Source organism: Xiphophorus maculatus, chromosome 8, assembly GCF_002775205.1.
Source record: "Xiphophorus maculatus strain JP 163 A chromosome 8, X_maculatus-5.0-male, whole genome shotgun sequence".
NCBI lineage: Eukaryota > Metazoa > Chordata > Actinopteri > Cyprinodontiformes > Poeciliidae > Xiphophorus > Xiphophorus maculatus.
Genome location: NC_036450.1, coordinates 26,047,951 through 26,071,669, shown reverse-complemented (window position 1 = coordinate 26,071,669; position 23,719 = coordinate 26,047,951). Strand labels below are relative to the sequence as shown.

General features: G+C 37.8%; 1 protein-coding gene across 1 annotated transcript; it reads left to right on the top strand.

Annotated features, from left to right (window-relative positions):
• The first annotated feature begins 1,451 nt into the window (after window positions 1-1,451).
• Window positions 1,452-21,600, top strand: LOC102226689 (DNA repair protein XRCC4-like). Its single transcript, XM_014473496.2, has 8 exons — window positions 1,452-1,575; window positions 3,266-3,409; window positions 4,638-4,828; window positions 6,463-6,629; window positions 7,680-7,811; window positions 8,481-8,614; window positions 11,512-11,647; window positions 21,002-21,600. The coding sequence occupies exons 2-8, from the start codon at window positions 3,268-3,270 to the stop codon at window positions 21,114-21,116; spliced, it is 1,017 nt and encodes a 338-aa protein (XP_014328982.1). The 5' UTR covers window positions 1,452-1,575; window positions 3,266-3,267; the 3' UTR covers window positions 21,117-21,600.
• Window positions 21,601-23,719: the final 2,119 nt, after the last annotated feature.

Genomic DNA, 23,719 nt, shown 5'->3' with positions numbered 1-23,719 from the left:
TGGACGAAACCTCAGAAGCTGAACTAGAGAGCACATTCAATAATTGTCTATACCTGATTTTCCTTGCAGGCTGGTGGTGGGGCTGGTTCCTCCAGCGGTCAGACACCCTGACCAGGTGGACAGCCCATCACAGGGCTATATAAAGAACAGGTTAGTTAAATACAGCCAGGTACAGGCGCAGACAAAGAGCAGAGCTGCTGAGGGTTGGAGAGGCAATGCATTCAAGGCTGGTAGGAAAACACAAAGCAGACTCAAACAGGTAATTGGAGAGAAGGCAGAGAGCTGACTATTATGCACACCGTGATGATACAACATGAGTTACTGAACAGAGTGAGTCCAAGCCGCTCAAACATTATTGCCATTGTTGTGAAGGTTGTTTGCATCTTCATAGCCACATTAAAGATAAGACAAAGAATATCTTGAGCAAATGAGAGGAAGACAGTAAAGAAAACTATTAACACTCCCAAGCTCTGACTGCTCCTTTCTGTTATTTTAGTCTCCTTACTCAGAGACTAAAGAAACAATCTGATGGATTCAGTGGTTGAGGAGGAAATGAAAGGATTACTGAAGGACAATGATTTGAGCTCAGCAAACAGACACAATGTTGAAGAAAATATATTGTCAAAACTGCTCACTCATTAATCTGCTTTTTGCCAAGTTACTCTATACTTTAGCCAAAAGTCTCTCATTACACATCAGTTTAGGTATCTCTGAACACTTAATTTAGAGCTACACACATTTATTGAATCAGTCATGGCAACATCAACAGCAGGAACATCACATCAGGCAGCTTGGATGCAATATTAGAAATGTTCAAATAAAGCAGCTGTTAGTTACTATGAAACAAAAATCTAGAACAAGCTTCCAGTTGACTGCAGGAAGGTTGCCGTCTGAGGTTTTTTTAAAAACCTTTCTGTTTGCTACAGCCCAATCTTAACTCTGATTTTTAAGTTATTATCATGTTATTGGTTTGATGTGTAACTGCGTACATTGTGTGTTGTTTTAATCTTTATGTACTAGCACTAAGAAATAAGCCTTTGGCTGAAATGTGCTATTCATAAATAAAGCTGCCTTGTCTTGCTTTCATGCTGACTCCTGATGAAGCTCTTGGTGCCCAAATCATAGCACCCAGGAAGAGCAGTGGTCCTATCATAAATGGACGAGAAAAACATTTAGACAAATAATCCACAATATAGTCAAAGATCCTGGCTAGTGTGGCTCCATTAGCAGGGTTTTGGCCCGATGTTGATTCGGTCTTCAACAACATAACATCATGATAGTATGAATGTCAGCAGTTCATAAAGTGGAGAACCCGGATGATTATCACAGGGATCTTGTCCAAGATGTTGCTAGTGCATTAAAATGCCTTTTTTCTTTCGTCTACATTTTTTCACACTGAAAAACGTATATTACGTTATTCCGTATTGTCGCTTATTGATGACGTGATATAAGCCTAGCCTTGTGTGGCTTTTAGTGACACTGGCTTCATGTTTTCAGTCAGCGGTTGTTTCAAACAAGTGAAACATCAAGTTTTCTTCTAAACTCAGCCGCCAGACCATTACTGTTCCTCTTGAGGTAAGACAAGAGCTAATGTGTTGTTTTCGAAGAAGTAACGAGCTTTTCCTCGCGCTTCTGTTGACTTGTTAGCGCGAGCCGCTCTGTGTTTACAAACAGCTCCACCATCTGTTAGCTCTGACCTGCTAACTGCTAACACCTACGTTTCTGCAGCTTTCTATCGTACAGGCTGGATATTAATGAAGTCATCTTTCAGTTATAACATTTTATGTATCAGGAGGCTTTACTGTTATTTTGGTTTTCAACTGGAACAATTAATAGGCAGAAGAATAACACACACTTTTGTACGTCAAAGACGCCGCCATATTGGGAGGGTAGACTGTGGTTTTTCACTGCATCTAAAATAAAGTACATTTTATTCTGGAATTCACCAGACACGTTGATATATATGTCATGGCGTCATTCGCTAATGAGCAGATTTGTAATATGACATTGAAAAGCATTATGTTGGTTTTCTCCAGCTGTCTTCATTATAATAAGTTGCATCTTATAGTTTCCAACAGAAAATATTTTTTGCCAGAAGAATGTTGTATTTAGGCAATGCTTGTAATTGCAGTCACTTTTTACTGGCAGATTTTTTTTCTTATTTTGTTTGTATTTTAAGCTCTTATTGCACAGTCAAATACCTGCAGTAATAGTAAAAAAAAAAAAAGATCAAAAACAGGAAGGTGAAATTGTCTTGGACAAAAACACTCATTGCATTTTATTTATACGGTTTTGCAGCTAAAGGCTTTGCAGCTAAAGGCTCTGACAGAGTATTCCCTCCATCCCCTTTCTTTCAGTATTACTTGGATGCAGAATGATGGGACAAAATAGTTCAAAGGTGCAGCTTCTTTTCATGACCTGAAAAAGCTAAAAAGGCTGGACATACTTCTCTAAGTCCATGTATAAGTGCCACTTGGACCATGCATGCGCTCCTGTTCATTTTTTTATTTTTAGCTCAGATGAATAACTGTATTCTTCTTATAACCATATTGAGCTTGTTTTTACACTGTCTGGATGAAAATGAAGAATAAAGTGTTTTCAGAAAAAACGTTACTGCAAAATTGTTGAAAGACAGCAAAGCTAAAACTTGTGCCGCTATGCAGACAGGGATGATGGTAGGCTACTATTGTAATGGCAAATTCAACAGTAATTATTGCTGTGTTTTTGTGTTGTTGTTTTTTAAGAAAATGCATAAAATTGGAGACTTATCAGGAAGAATAGATGTATGGACACATGAGGTAACATTTTGCGGAATGATTCAGTAAAGATATTGTCTGCATGTCATTCAGTCTCATCTGGCTTTACAGGTAACAGGATCTTGTTGATCACTAACTACTATTATTCCACATCCATGTTGATGGCTTTTGAGAAGAGAGAAAAAACCTAATATTGCTCCCAGTGACGGCAAGTGATATTCCTACCATATGTTTCACATATGGTAGGAATGAAACATAGCAAAATATTAATAATAATAAAAAATATACATTGTGGAAAATTTATTCATGCTTGAAATATGATTTAGAATTTTGTAGCTGGGCAGTCAGTATTAGGGCAGTTTTGGAGGTTCTAATTGTATTTATTTATTTGCTTATTTCCTAAATTAATAGTTAAAAAGTTGGAACACCTACTTGTTGTTTACAACAAGCTGTATCAGAGTACTATTCTGTAGGTTGACCTCTTCATGTATTTCTTTGTGTTTCTTCAGGGATGAAGACATCAGTGCGTGAAATCCACCTCTCCTCTCAGGCTGACTTTTCCTACTTTCTAAGAGTGGACTGGGAGGGGCGGGGCTTAGGCTTCGGCTTCAAGTTGCTTTTGACAGATGGACAGAAGGCATGGAGAGGAAAGGGTAAAAGTCATCCTTCGTCATAATTCATTGAAGACATTAAACAACAGATATTTTGCTTAAGTTGTTTAACTGTACACACTATTCCCACTTCACCTTGTTTGTCTTGAACATCACTGCCTCCATTGATAAAAATTGGAGGATCAGTTGTAAGGGATTCCCAGTGGCTTCCTGGAGGTTCTTGTAAAGATCTTGTCAGTCCTGGTGGTTTAACAGGTGCTAGTCAAGTCTCCTCCAGTCTTAAAGGTTTAGCCTTTAAGACATGATTTAATGTATTTTCATTAACTTTACCAGCTCTAGAAATCTCGGATGACTAAGTTTTCTGTGCCAATAAAAACAAAATAAACGATTGGAGTTGGTGTAGCAACAATAAATTAAAGGAATCATAGGTTCCTCGTTCTGCTATTTAAAGCACTAATAACTGATCATTAGTGGTGTGAAAAGCTCTATAAAAAGAATTGTTGGCAGCTTGTCGGTCTTGAGCATAAATGTGTGTGTTAATACAATGCTAACTGATTCTTCAGGCCTCACTTGGCATGTTAAATGTTCTTCACCCTAAAATAGGAACAAGTCTGAAGAATTATGGCATGTTGGGAAGGATTGCCAGGAGAAAGCCTTTCTCTTCAAAACAATAAGCAGCTCGATGTACAATGTTGCATCTAAATGAAATTCAAGTTTTCTTTGACTATTTCCTCTGGCAGAGGACTAACCCTAACCCTACTGTAATGCACAACAGCGTGTTTGTCAAGAATGCATTTATTATAAAATGCTCTAGTTAATTGTGAAACTATCTATCCAGAAGCTGAATGTTGGCAGAAGCTGAGTTATGATCAGGATAACAATCCCACCCCCAGTAGCCTGTCTGCAGCAGAATGTCAAAAAGAAGGAATAAAGGTGTTGTCAAACCACAGAGTAAGTCCAGACCTGAGCTTTATTGAAATGCTGTGGTAGGAACCTTAAGGGAGCTGTGCAGGAATTAATGTGTGCAAACCTCAATATACTGAAGCAACACTGCAAAGAAGAGTGAGCCAAAATTCTTCATACATAAAGTCATACAGAAAGCAATAACTGAGTACCATGGCTGTTAAAGATTGTTCTACAGGCTGCTGAATCGTGTGGTGCACTTATTGTCCAACTGTATGAAGGAAGGTTATACAAAGAAAAGCATTTTATATGCAGAAAACCATTTTATACCACTAATAACATTGGTATGTGTTTTGTATGTGTGCAGTGAGTGAGGCGGTGGTGAATGAAGAGGCAGAGGAACTGGAGATGGCGAAGGAGAAGTACATCCAGGACCTCCAGCTGGCTCTAACAGAGCCAGAACTCTCTGCCTCCTACTGCTTCACCCTGAAGCCACACCCACCCACCAGTAGCTGCACTGTGACTCTGACATATGAGAAAATGCAGAAGGGCATATCTGTGAGCGATGCTTAATTTTTAAGCATGTTGTGTATTCACAAATAAAGACAAGTTTAACAAAATTACATAGTGCAGCCTTAACAGGAAATCTATTTGACAGGTTAACGTAATGTCTTATTTTGTGACTGAAAAACAAATTATTTGACATAATTTTCAATAGTCTTGCTTTAGTATTATTTTCTTCCCTCAACAAATATAAATAAAACTTATTAATTACTAGAGTTGCTCCGCTCATCAAATACTGCACATAAGTATTAGTTTGTAAAACATTTTCACAATTCTCTGAATGAATCCTGTTTAAATGTCAGCTGTGTATACGTCCTCCTTTATGCTGAAACTGCAAAAAGTCCTTGTTGTGACAGAATGGAAATGTGTTGCTGCAAAGGAAGAAATGAATCATTGTTTGCAGAAACAATTAAACTGACAGTTTAGCAGGAGTTTATAGTCAGATGAGATTTTCCTTCCTCTAAAATACATACACAAACAAAAAAGATAGTCTCTCATGTGTCATGTAAGTTATGTAAGTAGTGTGAGGACTTTCCTTCAGAGGAGTACTTTGGTAAAATCCCATTCTGGCCTCCCTTCCTTCATTCTTGGCACTTACTGATGTGGAGGGACAGGCAGCTTTCTAACCCCTAAAAATGAAAAGTTATGAGCTTCACCTTAAATATTATTTGTCCTTTAAAATAATTTGATTGACCCTAAAGTTTATGTAATGTTTACTTTGAGTTGTTCTCTTGCATTTGATATTACAGTCACTTTCATGTAACAAGCATAGAAATCTCTGTAAAAACTCTGTATTTCCAAAGTAAGAATTTTTGCTTTAAACAACTATGGCTGCAATATAGCAGCAAATTATATATTTGCAATGTTATTGCTGGATATTGTGATGCTAATTGGGTCAGAAAAATATATTGTGGCTAAATTGTCATCACAATATCGGTATATGCATTATTTATATCACAAAGGTTTGTTTGGAATGCAATAATTGTTGGTTAATATATTCAAATTGTTATGAATTTGCATTTTAATGTTAATGTAATATCTGGTCTCACACCAGCAGATGCTTACAGTGGATACAAATGATATTTCCCAAAATTCTAAAGGTCACAGAGTGATGGAAGCACTGAAGGAGGAAAGAACTAAATAAGCATAAGCCACTGATATTGTCATCACAATATCTACTAAAATCTAGCCATCGCTAAATTTTTGAGTGTTTTACAGTCACAAAAGCTACACTTGTAACATGGAGAAAAGGTTTCATGATCAATGAATGTTCAACAAGACGGCAGACTTAATGTGTTATTCAAGTCATCTGTTGAAAATCCCTGTATTTTTTTCACGCCGCAACATATATTTCAGGGTTATTAAAACTTGTGAATTTTTTTCCACCCCAATATTCTGGAGTACTAATCCTGATCAGGGATGTCAAAATAATTGATGTTTTGGCATGATTTAAAGGAATCTTTAGCTGCGTATTGGCAGGTTTTGAATGTTATGAAATGAAAATGTCATCGTTTGAATTTAATCTGCTACTCATTTATTTAAAAACTGATATTTGTGAATGGAAATGAGACTTATTGACTTCCTTACAAACAAAATAAACTAAGTAGTGTGAAATTTGTCTCCCTCAGTTCAAACTTGGCTCTGTCTTGCTGGATGCTGTCGAGGAGCCAGCTGAGGCGGTGAGAGCGGTGCTGATACACACACTGCAGCAAGGAAACAAACTGCAGCAACATAACCACAAACTGAAGGAGGAGAACCAGAGGCTGATACAGGAACACCAATACATCACTGAAAAGTAAACACACACTTGGCGCATATAAAGACAGATAAGTTCTGCTCCTGGAAGGCTGAAGTTGGCAGGCATGTTGGATAAATTCTAGATTAGCATCAGTAGAACCTAAGAAAACATCAACAAATGTTTAAAATTCGAAAGCATTTTTAAAAAATTTTTAAAGCTCATTCATGATTGTCATGGTGTTCATGACCATGTGTTGTTGTTTAACATTCACTTGGTCTGTATCCTAAGCTGTTCTTCAAAATGTTTAAAGAGAACACGCTTCTTTGGCAACACAGCATTGACCTGTCAATGTTTCAGCTTTGGTCATGTCTTTTTTCATTTAAAGCTCATGATCAGTGTTGGAAAATATGATTCATTGTTAGCAACAAAACCTATTTGAATCTGTACGGAGAGGTTAGACGGCTTAAACCTGATCCTACTCCATATGTTTGGATTAAGAGTTTGGAAACTAAAAGTCTGAAAGCTGCACTAGCATGCGTATTAGCTAATGCACCAGCACCAGATCATTATTGTAATATATTTCCAAGTAGATTTACCCATGTCTTAAAGAATGAGACAAAATAGCAGTCTCATTCTTCAAATCTACAGTTATAACCAATGAACTTTTGCTTTCCTTTGTCAACATCCCATTTTCACAAGCAATGTATTGCTATTTTTATTTTGGTTTCACTTTGACTTGAGACTTTAATTCTCAAGTCAAATGTTGTGTTGATAATCTTGGGGCATAGCAACTACTTCTTATAAATCTGCAAACCATGCACTAAGACTGTTTTGCTACTATTGAACAACTTGACATTACAATGACACAATAATTGAATGTCCACACTTCTCTAATATTTTATGTGCTTTCATTAGTAAGGTTGAAAATATATCACTACTGCTTAAGTAGCACAGAAAACGTATAAAAATCTAACTAACCTGTCTTTCTCTAAGGTGAAATTCCTCTGTGCCCTTTGTCTGTGTCATCCATCACAGATGGATAGCAGTAGTGTTAGGTTGCTGCTCCATGTCTGATGCATATGTGACCTATGTCGGTGTATGTTTCAGGCTGAAGCACTACGCTGACGGTGTAGAGACCCTGAAGGCAGAGCTGTACTCTCGGTTCATCCTGCTCCTCAATGAGAAGAAAACAAAGATTCGCAATCTGCAGGAAGCTTTGACAAAGCTGCAGGAAAGAAGGTGCCAGGGTGTCATTAACCAGGCTTTCCATTAGCTCTGCATGCTCAGACACTCAGTCTTTTGGATGAAACTCACATCTAGACCTCCAGAAATATTTTCTTTGGAGCACCAACCAAAAATAATAAACAATGCTTTTACTCAGGCTTATTTTTAAACCCCTTAAAGTTTCTTAAAAGAAATAAGTGAGAAAATGTTTTATTTTAAAAAACTACAAAGATTTTTTTTTGTAGCGCAAATGATGCATTTGGAGTTTTTTCTCATATGCGTTGATTATATTTTCATAACATATATGCCATAATTTATATACTAAAAAAAAGGGAGAAACTACTGACTGAAAATCGAAGACATTATCATAGATACACATTCTCTCCAGTTTCTGTTATTTCCTGTTTTTTAACGTACGTTTTAACGACCCTATTCAAAACAATAAAATAAAATAAAAACACTGTTTTATGTTTTATTTTATGTCCTGTAATTATTTCAAAAGAAGGAGTTTGTAGTGTTGCCATCTTGGATCTAGACCATTCATAAGAAGGCAGAAAAGAATTATTGGATTGATTACATGTTTCTGACTAAAGGTCTCAGAAGCATGTGTTTGAAAAGTGATATGCTAGATCTTACAGAGCTATAAATAATAAAGTAGTTTATTACTCTGTTGTTTTCTTGTAGGAATTCTGAAGAACAGAAAAACAAGAATTCTGCAAAATCAGATGAAACAGCAGATCACAACAGCGAGGCTGATGAATATGGAGGCAGTACTGACGAAGAGCAATCAACAGGAACTTCTCATCCGTCATCTAAAGGTCAGATTATTGCTGATCAAATACTTATCATTCCGAAGTACACAAATGTGATTTTGCAGGAGTTACAAGGAGAATATGACAAACTTCAAATTCATGTTATGTGGTTATCAAGGACATTGCTCAGATTTTAAACAGCTTTTGCCCTCAAAAAACAAGTCGTACAATAGCTTCAATTTGTTCATTTTAGTTTAATTATGGACAACTTGTCTCCATCGCTCATGAACGAAGTACTCATGTAATGCATATAGTACTTATCAGAAGTTGTTAAACTGAACATGTCGAGTAGCACAACACAATACATTCGCTATTTGCGATTGTTTTTGTTACCTGCCCATGCCTGTGTAGAACAAACCCTAGAGCCATTTGTTCTGCTGCTTATCTGAGCGTTTACACCTCCTTAATACTTGATACCACCACCGAGCGTGTTACAGAAAAGTTTCACTCCGAGACCTGGTTTCAAAAAGTGCCACCAGTCACTGTTTTTATACAAACGAGCAGCTGGATCGTAACCTAAATGTTATAGTTTAACAGAAGAGCAGTTCTGTGTAAGCGTAACCTAAGCTTGACCTTTTCTTTCAAAGAATAGTCAGCAAGCTGATAGATTCCCCAGCTGTACTGCCATCTTGACTCAAACACACACTTTTTTCAGAGTTCTATTTGTAAAAAAAAAAAAAATTAAAAAGAACATGCTGTTTTTCTATACCTTACAGCTATGCACTATTTTTTGTTGGTCTATTACATAAAATCCCAACAGAATAGGAGTGCAGTTCTACTAAATCGGTTCTACTGCCAAGATTGGATCTAACAGATTAAAAACATCATCATGCAGCACATGGAGATGAATTGTTGTAGAGGATAAGAGTCAGTCTGGTTTCCTTATTTCTTAATCACAGCAATATTGATGTTTTTAATGTGTTTCTAAGCACACCTTTTCATTCCCTTTATTTTTGTATGAAAGAAATGTCTTGTGATGCATTGATGAATCTAAACGTGGTAATCCTGGTTAATAAAATCCAACTGTAGTCTTTTTAAGTTCCAGGTTGGTTAATTTAAGTAGGTTTGTCAACATTTAATTAGGTCTTCTGAAAACTACTGTAGCACTTTTTTTTGTCTGAAGTGAGCAGATGTATGTTTTGGTGTTTATAGAAAAAACTATATATGCTTCAACATCACTGAGAACCTTCATGGGAAGCATAATGAAAAACCCATAGATTTGTAATATTTGGTTCAATGTGATATTTCTGGCTGCTGCTGTCATTGGAGCCGAATGTTTTTGCTCCATTACTGCAACAGTCGTGACGTCACTGGGAGGTTAGGTAATACATCGAGTTGGACCTCTGTGAACCAACATCCCCACACAGCCTTAAATACAAGCAGCCGCTAATGTTGACATTACATTTTGTTATCCTCCTGACTTTTACTCGCTGTTGTCCTGGACACGAGTAGCGCGCCATCACCAGTGAGTACGATGTGCAGATCATTATTTACCTTTCAGACAGCTGTGGGAAGCCTTTACAAAAGTTGGGAGAACTTCCAATGTGTCATAGTTTTTTTGTTTTATTTTTGTTTTTTTTTCCTCCTAGAACATCACAGCCAGGTTAGATTTATTTATTTTTAATCCATCAAGACTTTTTGGCAACTTTCTGGTCCCTGTTGGCCTCCTCCATCTTAAGAGGAAAAGCTAGCTGGATTTATGTTGTTTCTGTTGCCATGGTGCTAACTAACATGGTCAGCAGGGGGAGAGGGGTAAAGGAAGTGTTGGGAAATGTTAGGTTTTGTTTTGTCTGAAAATGAGTTTGTTTTGTGTAGAAACTGCTGCCAGGGGAAAAAATGAGCACAGATCAGAGTAGGTAAAAGTGTGTGTACTCTGATGTTCACACCCAGTAATAACCAGGAGGAAAAAGCCTTTTGCTTTCATTTAGTTTGATCCTAATCAAGGTGACCACTGACTGGTGTTTTTGTGTTACAAAAATGTTGCCAGTGCAACTATTGGTGAGTCAGATTGTGATAAGTAGGCAAATGAATCAGAGCTTCTCCAGAACTGCAGCTCTGGTACGGTGTTCTCAATCTCTGTCGATAGTGGGTCAGGGAAGGAACACTGGTGATGGGGCCATGACTCAGTGATGTAGGTGGGGATCCAACAGCTAAACTGCTGCAACTCAGACTTCTAAAGAAATTAATTCTCCTTCTGATTAGAATGTATTGGAATTCATTGGGGGATCACAGTTAGTTTTATATGGGGCTTCTGAGCCACACGGTGCCAGTCACGGTGCCCACACTGCCGAAAGCACCAATGGACACCTGGGCATCAGAACCTGACCACATGTGGAAGAAAGTAAATGGTAGAGGGAGAGTGCCACTTTCAGCCATGTTACTTTGACACATGATACCTACTTCAACACTAGATTCGTTTCCATTAACCATAAAATTGCACAAATTGAGATTAAGAAAATTAATTTTCTTAATGAAAACATGCCAATTTTGGGGAAAAAAAGTTTTCCAATAAAAAGTTTTTTTTCTATGTTTTTTGCTCGACTTCTATCCAGGTCAAGCCTTCCAAGCAAAAACAGATCTGACTTTAATTTCACTCCTTGGATAGGCAAAAGTAAATAGATACATAAAATGGTATCTAATGAAAAATAGTCTTAGATATGAAGAGAAGTTATTGGTAAGTGTAGCTAGTGACTTAAATTGATGTTGTAGTAATTGGCATTGTTTCTGTAAAAGAAAAAAGATAAATAAATCAGGGTTTTATTCCATTTGCTGGTGCTATAGTACTGGTCATTACTAAGATTCAACATCTAAGCTTAATCATAATCTTTATCCTTATAAGTTGTAGGTAATCAAAGAAAAGTTTCTTTTGACATGTTTTATGTCTCGTATTATTCTCTCCCCAGATTCTGCTACTCCGAGCCCTTTGAACCTCCGCGACATCACCGATGTTGCTCCTTGTCGCAAGCGTCGTTTCCGCCATCTTGGTCCTCCAGAGCTCGCTGTGAAAACGCAGGACCCAGAGGCGGCACAGAAGAAAAGGTATGAGTGTGTGTTCCATGTTTTCCTCACCGGTGCCCGTCTGTGTTTGTGCTCCTGTTAAAGGATAATTGACTGTTTTGAGCTTTACGTTATGTTATTATAATGTTGTTCCCTCATCAAAAACATACAGTGTTTTTGAAGACAAATAGTGTTGCCTTGTTTCTTTAATGCATAATTGAGAAATCATTTAATCTTCATGGCAACCATTCAGCTGTGCACAATACCCTAGTGAACCTAGCACCACCTTTAAGGTGCAGATCCTCTTTAGAGCTGCAGTTTTTTAAGCTCCCGAGTTTCTGCCTCGCAGAGCAGCCCTCTTCCACGACTCCCATATGCAGCTCCTTCAGACTAGCCAGCAGCTGTTAGCAAACACCTGGTGGAACAGTGTATGAACTGAGCTCATTGTACCACTTACTTCTCAGTGCAATGCTGGTAAAAATGCTGTTAAAGGGTTAACAGACCTTCTAGGCTTTCTCGATGGCTGTCATTTCAATATGATGCATCAATAAATTTACGTCATAATATATTCTTACCCTACACTGGGATTACAATCGCCTCTAAAGCCTAAGATTTTAATGGTAAATGTAAATAACATTTCTTCAATTGAACTGATCAGAAGTCTGCAAGCCTGTGAACGAGGGGATTTCCGCATCTGGCGTTGCTCCAGCGGGAAATCCCACCAGCTGCAGTGGTAGTTCAGCTGGCGTGAGTCCAGCTCAGAGACGACATTCATATGAGATTTTTTTTGTTAAATGTTTCCCTTAGCTCCCTCGCTCATGAGCGCATTCAGAAAGAGCGGGATGGAGAACCAAGAAGGAAAATGTTCTGCGATCGCTGGGGAGATCACCTCGGTAGCTTTAGCAAGAATTTGATTTACGTGACGATCCCGCTCAATGCAAAACAACCAAGGCTATAGGACCAGTAGGACTGGGTCGAACGGAACCGCCGGACCCTGCAGTGCAAAAAGGGCTATAGAAATGACTTGGCCTTGTTTTACAGTAATATGTTTTTTGTTCTTCTTCTCCAGATCTTTGTTCAGGTGTGATTTCTAAATGACTTTTCAGACTTGAAGCTAAAAACTCAATTCCAGACCTCAATGAGACAATTATGTAACTTTTCTATGGTGTCTGTGTCAGTGCTCCAGCTCTGTTGCTGCTCATTTAAAACTTTAAAAAGATGCTGATTTGGTGGCCAAATACTTCATGAGCCAACTTCTGTTTGGATTACCTTCTAATTGAACATGTCCAAAGACTTGTCTCAGTCTGACTTTCTCTATAGCAGTCCTACTTCATCAAATAATAGGTGAATACGCTGCATGTAAGCTTTCCCAAGAGCAGCTGATTGTAAACTGTGCGCCAGCGTTTCCCAGCCTGCCAGTGAGCAGCTGCTGTTGCCTGGACAACAGATCATTGCTCTCTGGTGGCTGTTGGTGGACAGGGGTCGTACTTTCAGTTTTCACTTTTCTCCTTTTTTTGTTCCCTTTTTCTATTTTTTAAAAATAATTTTGGAATGGAGATTTAAAGAAAAAGAAACTGAACATTTGTTGGCTGAAGGAACCAGAATGGAAGGAAATGAACGGTCATATGAGAGCAAGAAGAGGGATGAGTAATTAAGCCATTGCGAAATCTCGGAAATTATTTGCAACAACTGTGGCATTACAATTTCGTTTAATGATGAGTCAGTTGATGCCGAACACAATCCGGAGCGTTTTGTTTGACGTTTCTCAGAGTTCTGGCCACAACTTTCCAATTTTCATGCCATCATGTTGACTTCATCACAAAAAACTTGCTCTTTATTATAAGGTTCCCATTCAACTAGAAGCTTTTACAGTTCAGCACCTTCTCAGTGTTCAGTCACCTTGACAGAAGGACTGAATTGTCCTGTCCAGTAGAGCGGTCAGCAGTTCACACTCAGTTACCTCCACCATCATTAGACTGCGTTAGCTGTCTGGAACATCACCATTAGTCTATTGGGCAATTGTCAATTGAATTTAACATCTGGTTGAAGTTTAAAAATTTGTTATTGAATTTAGTTAGCATCCTGCATCCTCTAAGCTGGTGCTTCTCAAACATTTTTATAACAAGTACCCATAATTAATATTAAGTCTTCCATCTACAAAAAATAAATACATTTTTTTAAAAAAATCAGACTTCAGCAATTTTTCATACCAAAGTTAAAGCTAAAATGGTTTTTGGCATTGCACTTTTCACTGAAGGGTGCAGTTTAAGTGTGTTCCACTCTTACTCAGAAGTTGAAATGTTCAAATTTTGAATATGGAAAAAATAATATGAAGCTCCACAGAAAACTGGAATTCCAAGAGTAAAATGTTTTATTATTATTATTGTTGTTGTTGTGTTTTATTAATCCAGATGACAAAATCCAATATGGCTGCCTTAATGAAAGTTACTATAGAAACGGTTTATTTTTAGGGTTCAGTTCTTTGTTGCATGCCTTCTCTCTTCTCACTCTGTCTGGTTTTTGTTAAAAAAAAACCTTGTCACAAAAAATATGTTTGCACATCAACATGTTGGATTCAATTTAGAATAGTGGGGGTAAGTAAGATTTCATTTTCAGCTATATTTCATGTTCTGTCAGAGTAATGCACATTTTCCATTCAAACCATAAATTGTGCCCAGGCTAGTTAAAAGCAAAAATCAAACCCACAGTGAGGCACTAGTACCACTGTGTCTTGTAGTGATTATCCATGATTACTGGGAGCCATATTTGATCACTTGCAGAACCAGTACATGTTTCAAGGACAGCCAGTGTTTTACTGTGACTTTCTGTTAGCTGCTTTTCGTGGGAAAACTTTCCTTTAAGTACACAAACACTTAAAGCTAAATGACGTGTTAACAAGGACTAAACCAAGGCAGAAGGGAGAATCTGTACATTGTTAGAAACATAACTTCTTCATTTTCATCTGAGGAGGGATAAACTGTGGGGGTTTGGGGGAGGGGGGGGGGGGGGGTTCCGCTCACAACAAGCTAGGAAATTATAATTTTTGAATAATAATCTTTAATGAAAATCTTCAATGGTTGCTGTTAAAGGATAACACCAAGTTCCTTCTGAGTGTACTCCAGTCAAAACTCAGTTCATAAAAAGGTAAGCATAATGAAAAGAACACTTGTTAGCTTTGTTTGTTCATTATTTCAAATTTTACATGGTTAAATCTGCTAACAACCTCTCGCACACCATCATATCATATCCTGATGTTTTTGTAAAATCATTGACCTGCAGTATTTATGGGGGTCAGGGAGCACAGTGGCCTGCAAATAGCTAAAATCTGTGAATACGTGAGACCCCCTCTAAAAATATTATTTTAATAGTCCAAACATCGTATTTGACTTAATAAGCAGAGTGGAACCCATCTTGATACTACTGCAAGAGAGGTATAAAAACAAACTGAACTAAAAATTGCCTTGGGATTTCAAATGCAATGGAGATACAAAAGAGAGGGTAATAAAACCAACTGTGAGAAATAAGGAGTAGATAAGAAAGGAGAGAAAAAAGAATAAAGAAAAAACACTTGGATATTTGCTTCTGCACCTGGAGAATAAAAGGAGAAAACCCCCCAAAGGAATGAACTGAGAAACCACAGCAATAAAGAACAATTGCTTTACTTCTCAACAAGACAAATTATAGCTGGCAAACTTTGGTGGTGGCCTTCATAGTGGGTGTGTTTGTGGTTAATTAAGCCACATTTTCCCTATTCTTGTTGTTTTGTTTTTTTCACAATCTTCCTATCACTTTTGGTGAGCCTTATTGTCTCAGTTTGTTATGCCTATATTAGGCTGAGTGGCTAAGGATGGGGAGAGTCCATTCAATTACCGATATACATTACTGGGATGCAGAACATGGATTCATGACCCTTAAAATCTTATACTCTATCAAATACACATCAAAACAGGCCTTATGAAACTTTGGCAGCTTTTTGTGCAGTTTTGAACAGGACCTTCACTTTTGTAGTTATCCAGCCTAATAAAGCTTTTAGAGTTGTACACAAAGTTCCAATCTTGTGTCGGGTTACTTACGTGCTTTATGCAGTTTTTCTTTTGTCTCTGGGATTTAGATTTTATATCAATCTTCAGCATCATCAATAGTAAGGGAGGGAGTATTTGTCCATCATTGCTGTTTAATCAGAGATTAAATTTCCACAAACATAAATACTTTTGTTGTTCCCAAAGCACCCACATCAAAACTGCAAACATGTTTTGAGCATCGTCAGTTAACAGTTTTTCGTTTTTTGGGGGGTGGGGGGATCAAACATAAACTCATCCAAACAGTTTGACTCACAATGGTATTGTTTTTGTTGAACTTGGTCACTAGCAGAAAACACAATAAAACAACAATGTTCATCAAACAACATTTTCATCTTTTCATTGTAAGTCAGGAAAAAGACCTCAGGGGACAGAAATGAACAAAGCTCTGTTCAAAGAAAATCTATTCAGATTGAAAACAAAGCCGCTGTGAGCACAACACAAAAAATATGTTTGCACATCATCAACACTGCATTTCTCCCAGATTTACTGTATTATAAATCATTATGAATTCTCTATCCATTATGGCAAATAAACTGCATCTTCAACTGGATGCCGATATATTGTTTTGATCTTGTGCTGCTTTACCTGACATACTCCAGTGTATTGGATCGCTCATGCAGATAGTTAAATCCAGATGTCCAACGGACACAGGTGTATAAAATCCAGCACCTAGACATGCAAACTGCGTTCACAAACATTTGTGAAAGAATGAGTCGCTCTCAGTGAGTTTCAACCTGGTACTGTGAAAGGATGCAATAAGGTCATTAGGAAGGCTCCTCGCTCCTACAAATTCCACATTCAGCTGATAGTGGTATTATAATGAAGTCAAAGTGGTTTGTGGAGTAACAAATCAAGCTCGTATGTCTGAAAACCCACTGAAAGTGCTCGTCTTTTTTTTCGGCGGTTGTCTGGAGAACGATACTTGGTTGAATGTAATGTGTCTGGGTTAGGAATGGTTTTCAGGAGTTTAAGTTGGCCCCTTAGTTTTATTGAAAGGAACTGCTAATGTTTCTGCATATTAAGACATTTTTAATAATTGTATTCTCCTTAGTCTATGGGAGCATTTTCCTGATGCCCCCTTCAGTTCTAACATAAAGGCACACCAGAGCATGAAAGCATGTCAAGAATTAGCAAGCTTGGTGTGGAGGAACTTGATTGGTCTACACAGAGCTCTGACCTAAACCTGATTAGAAAATCTTTGGGAGAAATTGGAACAGAAGACCGTCAGTCTGACTTTCTCATTCAACATTAGTGCTTGACCTCACAAATTTGCTCCAAGAAGAGCGGACAACAGTTTCAGTAAACATGGCCTAAAACCTTGTAGGCTGTCTTCACCAGAAGAGTTGAAGCATTTTGTACAGAACTGTATAATGTGAACACCCCCAGTACCAGGATCAGCACTTTGATCAGCAAAATTAATCTCAAGGCAGACACTATGTATATATAAATCATTATTTCCTAGCCACTGAACGAGGTGAGTCTCTTGTAAAGGATCAAAACATTTTAAAACAACCCAATTCCAACTTGAAGCAGCTAAATGGGAAGAAAAGATGTAAAAAGACACACCTGACCAACACAAAGTACACAAACAACCTTTCAAAAAAACTCCAAACTCTCATCTTTCCAAAGGAGTATCACTGCTCTACATGCAAAATGTACTGAACCAGCGGCCAAGAAGACGGAAAAAATAACCTACCTTGATGAAACCATAACCATAACTGACATATAACCTTTGCTGTATGGTCATAATGCATGAGAGAGTACAGATTTCCACTCGGTTCCTGTAGTCTATTGATCCTGCGTCACTCTACCTCCAAATCTATTGGCCCTCGACTGTTTAATGGACGTGTTAATCATCCAAATTGCTCTTGAGAAACTGCCCTGTGTGCAATTTACTATGTCTGACACGATTATTGAACGTTTTTACGCAGAGATGTTATTTTACAGTATTTCAACTCTTTTTGTAATTTTTTACATGTTGAGAGAATAATGGCATGCTAGAATAAGAAGCTTTCCATGCTTAGGAGTTGCTGGATATGTTGGCGGCTGGCAGCAGAGCTCGTCTGTGTCCTGTCGACTCTTCCTCAGAGAAGGAGGACTTGGTTTATTCAGATTGGGATCCCAGCGAAACTACTATTAATAATTTGATTGCTGTGATGATAATGAATTTGTACAGCACTACATTTTGTAATCTTGAAGTGCTACAATATAGATGTCTAGAAAATATAAAAGAATGAAAAACGACAATGAAACACATTTAACACTCTAAAATCTCTTGAAAAGGAAGGTTTTCAGTCCTTTCCTGTAACTTATTAGGAGTTTGTGGTTTCCTCAGATTGTTTTGTTGGGTAGACAGTTATTTGAGGTAGTATGGAGCCATGGATTTATTGGGGGGGAAATCTTGTATCCGACATGGAGTGACATGGGGAGCCTGTGGAGGTATTTTAGAGTTGGGGTGATAAGATCTTGTTTTCTTTGCTTTGTCAGGATCTGATGAAGCGTATGGGTAAGCCAGAGTAATAAACTGAGTTTGAATATGAAAGGAGATGGTCTTGGAGCTGTGAATGCAAGATGATCATACACCAAAAAGAGTGATTATAGAAGAAAGAGGAATGTTGTGGCCAGAGAAGGTTGTATGGAAATAGGCAGCAGAATCTGATGTTGGGCACCAACCTAGAATAGCTTTTGGTTTTGATGCCTAGTTGGAGTAGATCGGCGTTCCCACAGGGCGTTTACTTACTGAAGACAACTTGTGAGAGTGGAAAGTAATGAGTAAGAATCTAAAGAGAGTTTTGATGTAGAGCTGAGTGTCATCTGCATAAGACTGAAAACAGATCCTGTGATGAGTGATGGTTTGACCAGTGGGGAGGATGTAGAGCAGTGGTGCCCAAAGTGGGTCCTGGAGGGCCGGCATCCTGCATGTTTTAGTTCTCTCCCTAGTTTAATGCACCTGGATCCAATGATGGCTCATTAGAGGCCTAAGAAGAACATTGACCTGCTGAAAAGGTTGTTACCAGCATCAGGGAGAGAACTAAAACATGCAGGATGCCGGCCCTCGAGGACCAAATTAGGGCACCCCTGATGTAGAGGATAAACAGAGTGGATTATAGAACTAACCTACGAGCGTATACTGATTCTAAAATTTGATGACCAGAATCATCAAATTTCTGTAATCTGTTTTGCTAAGCTCTTTTTTTTTTATCGAATAATATGTCTTTAAAACCATAATTCTCTGCCTGTTTTCATTCATTTTTGTGCAGTTAGTTGTCAGATTGTATACTATGGCTTGCTACATGATTTGAATTTCATATACATTCCTTCAAAAGAATTACAAAGTGCTTTTTTTGTAGGTGGAACTTGATTTCTTTCTGTGGTTTGCCATAGTTAATTTGCTCTTTGAGTAACATGGTTTTTATTACTTTGGGGTATTCTTGAAGTTCTTCTCTTTATTGCGATACCAGAACAATTGAAATAATCCCTGGGTTGGGGCGACTGTGACTCTGTGGGTAGAGTAGTCGTTTTGTGATCGGAAGGTTTCTAGGTTTGATTTCAGCTTCTTTCTGTCACATGTCAATGTGCCCCTGGGCATGACACTTAACCCCAAGTTGCCTTCCGATCTGTGTATCGGTGTGTAAATGTTTGTGAGAGCGAAGGGTAAATGTGACTCTAGTTTATAGCACTTTGAGTGATCAAAAGGATTGGAAAAGCTCTATATAAGGTCAGTCCATTTACCATTTTAGTTTGGAAAATGGAAGCATTTCTCTTTAGGAATGTCATTTTCTTGTAGAACTCTTCAAAAGAGAAAAGGTCTAGGGTTCAGGAGATTAAGAATGGAAGTTTTATGTGTATAATGTGAATCTATGCTTTTGGCAATATTGCATACATCAGCAAAAGCTGACTATGGTTCTTCCTGTGCAGAACAAATTCTCCTTAAGTCAAAACTAAAGCTCAGTTTAGCTTCTCGGTTGCCAACAAACTTGTTGTTATGGTACTGTACGTCCTGCTCCTCTGACTCTTCCTCAGATCAGCTCTCTGTGGGGGCTCTTGCACACTCACCACCCGATTTTAACCTCCCCCCTTTGGGGATAAAATAAAAAATCCTCTAGTCATGCCCCCCTTCACGGTCGTCTTCTGCAGCATGCAAAGACTTCCCTCTCCACTGAAACACTTCTGTTGTTTGTTCTTAACTGGTTCCAGCAGTGCCCGAAATACAGTTGGTAATGATTTTAAACTACCTCTGGGCCTCTTTCCCCCTCTCTCACGCTGTACTTTTCTTCTCATGTTCAACTTTTTGTCATTACAGCGAGCTTGGAGGGGAAAAAAAGGTATGAGGCTGATGATGGATTGTATTCAGTCCTCAGGTTGGGTCTTAGGTTCAGGAAGGTGAGAAGAGTTGCGAGGTTTAAGAAGGCTTAGTTGACTCCAGATTCTCAGTTTCTCTTGTTTGGCTCTTAGATTTGGATGCGACTGCTTCACACAGAATCAACTTCCTGCCCCAGATAATTTTAAGGGAAGTTACTAACATATTGACAGTAGCTGCATTTTTTACTGGCGACCCTGCGACAGACTGGCGACCTGTCCAGGGTGACCCCGCCTCTCGCCTGGAACGTAGCTGGAGATGGGCACCAGCAACCCTCCCGACCCCATTAGGGACAAGGGTGAACAGAAAATGGATGGATGGATGGATGCATTTTTTAATTTTTTATTTTTTTTACAAATGTGCATAAAACTTTCAGTATTTAGCTAATCTCAAAAAAACACAATTTTGCAATTGAGGTGTTTCTATTAAATAAGAAACGCAATTAAAATTACATGTGAATAAGCTTGTTCACGCGAAAAGTCATTAAAAAGCATTCCGTGCCGTGATCCTTCAACTACTTCCTGTCGTCTTGTTCTTAGTGGTTTACACCTATAGGAACATCTGGTTATTGTTCACGTGACTCGTGTGATGCATAAAAAGTGTTTCCATTGCAATTTTGTGAAATAACCCAATTTTGATATGGCAAAAAGAAACGACTGATTTTTTTTTAATTAAAAAAATGAGCTTTTTTTCAAACTTGACATATTTTCATTAAGCAGATTTACTTTTGTTATATGGTCAATGGAAACGCAGCTACGTCAAGTTCAAATGGTCTTAAGACCATTCACACACCAGCCCTCCCACCTACATACAGTTTGAAAGGCTGTGCCTTGTCTTTCACCTGATTGGCCACTTGACAAACTTCTCTCTCTTGTAGACCAGATTCAATAGCCCACTCATCTTCTCTCCCCCTCTCTCTCTTTCTGCACGCGTGGGCGTGTGTGTACTGAACAGGGCGGACTCCTCTGCAGCATCCAATCAGCTGCAGACTCCCCAACGCTCTGTAGATGCTACAAAAGCAGCTTCAGCAGGACCTTCAGAAGCTGAAGACCTATTTGATGATTTCTGACTTCCAAACAGCCTCTGTTCCATTACTGCTGCAGGTATTCATCTCTAAGGCATTTTTTCTACAAAACGAGCTGAGTGAATCAATGATGGTGATGACACTAAACCCTTTAATAATGAGCTATCTGTAGATGCAGAAGAGCATATATATATATATATATATATATATATATATATATATATATATATATATGTATATATGCTGAGAATCAAGGCCTTCATAAAAGATACATATTTTTGTCAAATTTCACAATAAATTGGAATTTGAGTGTTATTACATTAAAAAGACAACAGTGTACATGAAATGTAAGATTTGCTATGTTTTTCCTGCTTTATGTAAGTCTAGCCTAATGGATTCTTGTCACAGTTGTATTGATGAGTAGTTTGTATTTCAAAATGTATAAATATTAACGGATTGTGTGTTTTTTTTGGCCTTTTCTCACTTTTTAAATTTTTTATGTTATTAAATACAAGAAACAACTACAATAGGCTTCATAGTCTCATTATTAACTTTTGCTAGAAAAATGTTAGTAAAACTTACAAAAGTTTGATGACTATTTTGAATCACTCTTTTACTGTAATTTCAAAATAATTTTGAGTTTCATTGATTCAATATTACTTCATTGATCCTTGCAGAAAAATTCTTTTGTCTAAATAGTGAAAAATAAATAAGTAAGCAAGCACAAAATAAAGTCATATACATTGCAAGTAACAGATGTGCAATGTCCAACTAGCATTGCAATAAAATCATCCAGGTTATTTGTTAATTAAAATCATCCAGGTTATTTGTTAATGGGTTCAATCAAGTCTATTTATATAGCACATTTCAGAAACACAGCAGCTCAAAGTGCTTTACATTGTGAAAACATAATCATAAACGCGTCATATAGTCAACACTTATGAAAACCCGTAATAGACGTTACATTTTGTCAAGTGCCATGATAAAAATCATCAATTCACATCAAACATGTTGGTCAATGTTCTTATTTTTGGTCTTGGTTTAAAGGAGCTCAGTGTTTCAGCTGTTTTGCAGTTTTCTGGAAGTTTCTTCCAGATTTGATACATGCCATAATGACAGTGTCATCTGAGTGCTTCTGGACATGTCAAGACCCAGAGTAAAACTGAAAGTCAGATATGTGTAAAGTGAAGAGAAATGGAGCTAGAGCCGTACTGTGTGGCCCCCCGTGGTGCTACAAACTGTCTTAGGTATTTTCACCACCTTGTTGAATCTAGGCCACAAGAAATTCATGTAGGTCTGAAGGTTTGCCACCTGCTACTATCAAGATGCATTTTCCTCAGTTAAGCTGGAATAGTTTTCTGAAGGGAATCTTGGTTTGTTTTTATTTTAACAGATTCTTTAGCAGAGCCAAATGACAGAGAAGATAAGTTAAAGAAGTTTATTATAGGTAGAACTCAAGTTTCCAGAGTTGATTGGTCTCAATAAAATGTTTTTCTCCAAATGTTTGATTATATAACTTCTAATAGATCTGTTCAAATTTCTTGGCAGATGTTGAGGTTCAGACAAAGAGCTAAGTGTAATTGTAATTTCCAGGTTTTTTTAGTCGTGGAGGTAAAATTATAAACTTGAACGGAGATCTTCCTGCTGGATTGAAGGCAGATCAATTTCAAACTTACAGATTACAAATTCAGTCTTTGACCATCGATGTATCACTCTAGTGAAGTTGCCAAATGGTACTTAATCAGAAAGAGATTCCAGCAGAATTATTATTGAGGTGAGTCGTACAACTAGAAGGACTCAGTCTGCACTGGAGAGGTACAAAGAAGACCAAAAAAAGGTCCAACACAGAGAAAAGCAAGCAGAATACCTATGGTATACACTTGCCTGTGTATAACCCTGGTAAGTTCTGGGTCTGTTTATGTAAAGCAGCAACTGCTTTGCTCCAAACTTTTCCAACATAACCCAATTTTTACACCTGCAAAAATAATTATTTAGATGGTTGAGTCATAACTAAGATGATGAGTTAGGGTTGGAACATACTGATGCAGTGCTCTCATAGTGAGGCCATGATTCACTGGTCTGTAACTTTCTATCTTACCATTGCTCATGAAAATGACTCGAATATTCCAACATAACAACTGACTTTGGGTCAATGGTCCTGTCCTGACAGAATGTAGGTCTTGTTGCCCCTACCATGTCAAGGTAGCCTCACTCTACAAGAGAGTGTGTGTATGTGTGTATTTAATAAAGGTACCAAAGTACTCGCACTTACTCTGTTATACACTTGTCTATGGCACCAAAATGTAAGACTTAGTCTACGTGTCCATTCTTAGTTGAAGGTTGTTTCTCCTTTGAAGAGTCTGCAGCAAGACACTTCCTGTGTAGATAGAGACGTATACCAGCTGTGGGCTTGAAGAGACATCAGTCATAGAAGACCTCTTCTATTGGTTGACAACAGAACACAGAGAATGGAACAGCAACTCAACAGCTTGGATGCAAAAGCTGAAATCTAAGAAACCAAATTGTCTCAACTGTTTTATTTTTGGCTATTATTTGTAACACTGTAATGATAACACTTCTTGTTTCAGGTTTTCCAATTTATCCCTGATAATATGAAAGATGTTTCTTATTTAACATTTTTGAGAATT